Below are 3640 nucleotides of genomic sequence, written 5' to 3'. Positions count from 1 at the left end.
TTATATATTTTTATGAAAATGTTATTTAATTTCTTTTTAGTATTTATTTATTGCCGCCAAAGATAAATTTTTAGTTCCAGTCCCGTAATGATGAATCAAGAAAGAGGCTAGAAAAAGCCATTGTCCTATCAAAATTTTAATGTCTAATCGGGGGTAGATCGAATATAAATATATTTTAAGTAAATTTTCAAATTTAACTCTTAAAAAAATTTCTAAAAATTTAAAATTTTATTTTTTTTATTAATTCAATTAAATAAAAAATTTAATATTCTAAAAATTTAAACAAATTGTTTTTTATTAATCTAATTAAATTAAAAATCATTGACTTAATTATATTTTTTAAAATTAAGAAAAAAAATAAATTTAAATTAAATTAAAGTGTAAATAAAATATATTAAAAAACATTAAAAATTTAAATATTTCTTTTTTTTACCGACTCTAAAAATTTAAATGCCGCCTATTAGGGGTGAGCATTCGATTCAAACTGAACCGAACCGAACCAAACCGAATTAAATTATAAAAATCGAATTGTAAATTTTAGAAACCGAACCAAACCGAAATTGATGAAAAATCGAATCGAATCGAACCGCTTTATTTCGGTTCGATTCGATTTAAACTGATCGGTTTAATTTTTTATTATTTTTTTATTTAGACTTGATTTTCAAATTTAAATGCCGCCTATTAGGGGTGAGCATTCGATTCAAACTGAACCGAACCGAACCAAACCGAATTAAATTATAAAAATCGAATTGTAAATTTTAGAAACCGAACCAAACCGAAATTGATGAAAAATCGAATCGAATCGAACCGCTTTATTTCGGTTCGATTCGATTTAAACTGATCGGTTTAATTTTTTATTATTTTTTTATTTAGACTTGATTTTCAAATTATTTGGTCTAATTTTAACTTTGGTTTAAACCTAATAACCATTAATCAATGAAATTAAACAATTAATATATATATATATAATTAAATATAATTCATAAATTTTCCATAAAAATAAATTAATTCAAAATCGATTTGATTCGATTTAGTTTGATTTGACTATATAAATTACTATTCAATTCGATTCGGTTTAATCAATTTTTTTCTCTTCAAAACCGAACAAAACCGAAATAATTAAAATTTTTATAAATTAAAATCGAACCGAACCGCTTAAATTTTAAAACCAAACCGATTGAATCTAATTAACTCGATTCGATTTGATTTTTCAATTTGAACCAAATTCTGCTCAGCCCTACCGCCTACCTCACTGATACTACCTTTGCCGACTGTGATGCATATTTTTCTGGTCAGATCATGTGATGCACACCTAATTTCTCCATGTGTTTCATGTGGAAGTCAAAGATTAAACTAAAGCACAAAATGGGTGGAGTACTTGGAAATATCGGTAGGTAGGCTGCTCTGCCTCCCATTCATTTCATATTTCCTTGGTCTACTAAAAAAATAAAAATAAAAATAATTGAATAACCAGTGAATCAACAAATAGTTAATAAAACCTGAAAGAACATTAGAACAAATCTTGCGAAGTCTCCAGTGAGTGTTTGATGGATTCGAAGAGCAATCTGCTGCAATTACAATTATATGAACTTTCTTGTTAGAGAACATTTCTGGGTTTGCCATTATAATTATTATAATTATGCAATATGTCAGTGGCTGGATTCATAGCTAACAGCATAGTTAACTCAATGATGCTAGGGAAAAATAAATATAATAAACAGAGATATTATAAAGGAGAAAATTAATCAACTTCTTGGATGGTCTTTATTATATTGGTATCTAAAACCAGGAGTAAGGAAGCAAAATTTATTTAAAAAAAAAAAAAGCTGCAAATTCCTTATGCGACAAAATCAGACTCCATGTCTGATAGTATATATCCAAGATATGCACAACGATAACGAAGAAACAGGTATATATAATATATTTGAAAGATTTGATCGATGTATAAGCTTGCCTCTGGATTGATCTTACTTTTTCTCCTCTCTACTCCTGCTAAATTTCCTTCTATAATCAAGTACTGTTGCTTTTGTCAATAGCAGCAGAAGCCTTGTTGGCATGCTTGTTGGTGTAAAGAACAAGGCTTAAACTTGTGGGATGTTTAAGATCATCGGAGATATCTCGCTTCTGAATCTGCAGAGGAAGGGCAGATTTCTGAGCAGTATCTACACGAACGGATTGTGGACGAGGGTAGAAGTAATCAGTAGGGAAAAAGTAGTATTGTTGAAGACCAGCCATGGAAGCTCTCTGAAGGTGAAGTGTTGGGCGTACGAGATTAAGAATAAAGAAAAATTAGTTTAAAGAACAAGAACTAAACCAAGAAAGCTGTATATGGAGGTTTCTTGGTTGGAGGGATAGTGGTTTGCTACTCTACGTTTATATAGAGAAGGGAAGAGACGGCTTTTATGACTAGATATTCTTTGTGTATAAAATAATAATTAATTTTTTATATTAAGTTGGAATTTCAGTTCAAGAGATGGTCGTTGTTTTCGGTGTTTGTTTGTTTCTTGATGCCTTGGAGGAGATTTTGTGCTCTAGAATATTCCCCCATTTTTTAACTTTTTTTTTTGTTTTTTAATTTTCCCCTTACTTTTTTTTTTCACAATTTTTCCCCATACTTCATTACTTTGATAAAGGCCCGAACTCATATTAATGACACTTAAAATGATTAATTAAATTAATTAAGAAGTATTATTACATTTTACAAATTTTTATGAGATAAATATAACAATTTATTAAAAATAAAAATTTAAACTTTATTTATTTTTTAAAAATAATTTATATATGAAAAAAATGTAATAGAATTATTTTTTATTATTTAATTATAATATTAAATTAATAATTTATTTCATCTATATATAAGTGTTTTTATATTTTAATAAAATTATTAAATTTTAAAAAAAATATATTTTTTTCATTTTGAAAGAGAAAAATATTTTCTTTAAAAATAACATAATTTTCTCTTCAACGAAAAAAAATTTTTATTAATTTATTTTTTTAATGTCTAAATATTAAAAAATATAAAAAATATTTTTACAAAACAAAAAAAAATAGAAATTCCGTATCTTTGCATATGTTTACAATTTTATTTAGTCCTTTTAATTGGTTGCAAAATATTTCAAATGATTTAAAATAATAATAATAATTAACTTATATAGTGTTATGGCCATTTATTTAATATATGCCAACAACACTATCACCATTGATTTCAATATGAAACAATTTTCGTTCTTAATTTCATATATGTCAAACGCTATATTTTTTAAATGGTTAACTTTTTTTTAAATAATAAATTTAAATTTGATTATTTAAATGGCTTTTAGAGAGCATCAAAAGCTATTTATATATGAGCATTCTTTTCTTATTAAATATTTTTTTTAAATGTTCCCAAGTTTTCTTTTAATTTACTCTATTTTTTATTATTTATTTTAAAATTATTAATTTTTATCTTTAAAATTTATTTATATTTTTATTATTTTTTATTTCTAAAGTCTATTGAATATTAGAGGATAGTAGTTTATGCTAGAATTGTCTTTTTAAGACCGGTATAATTAATATTTTATTATTAATTATTTTATTATTATTTTTTAACAATGAGGAAAATATTTTACTAATTATATAATTTAATGAATTTAATTTAAAT

At 24.9% G+C, this 3640-nt stretch overlaps 1 protein-coding gene across 1 annotated transcript; it reads right to left on the bottom strand.

The window, feature by feature from the left end:
• Positions 1 to 1741: 1741 nt before the first annotated feature.
• On the bottom strand, positions 1742 to 2354 carry LOC131180255 (uncharacterized). The gene has a single exon (XM_058147863.1). It carries the CDS (start codon positions 2233 to 2235, stop codon positions 2011 to 2013), a length of 225 nt encoding a protein of 74 aa, XP_058003846.1. The 5' UTR covers positions 2236 to 2354; the 3' UTR covers positions 1742 to 2010.
• Between the last annotated feature and the right edge of the window lie 1286 nt (positions 2355 to 3640).

The sequence above is a fragment of the Hevea brasiliensis genome, chromosome 5, assembly GCF_030052815.1.
Source record: "Hevea brasiliensis isolate MT/VB/25A 57/8 chromosome 5, ASM3005281v1, whole genome shotgun sequence".
Lineage (NCBI taxonomy): Eukaryota > Viridiplantae > Streptophyta > Magnoliopsida > Malpighiales > Euphorbiaceae > Hevea > Hevea brasiliensis.
Note: the sequence above shows the minus strand (reverse complement) of the source record. Positions and strands in the feature narration are given on the sequence as shown.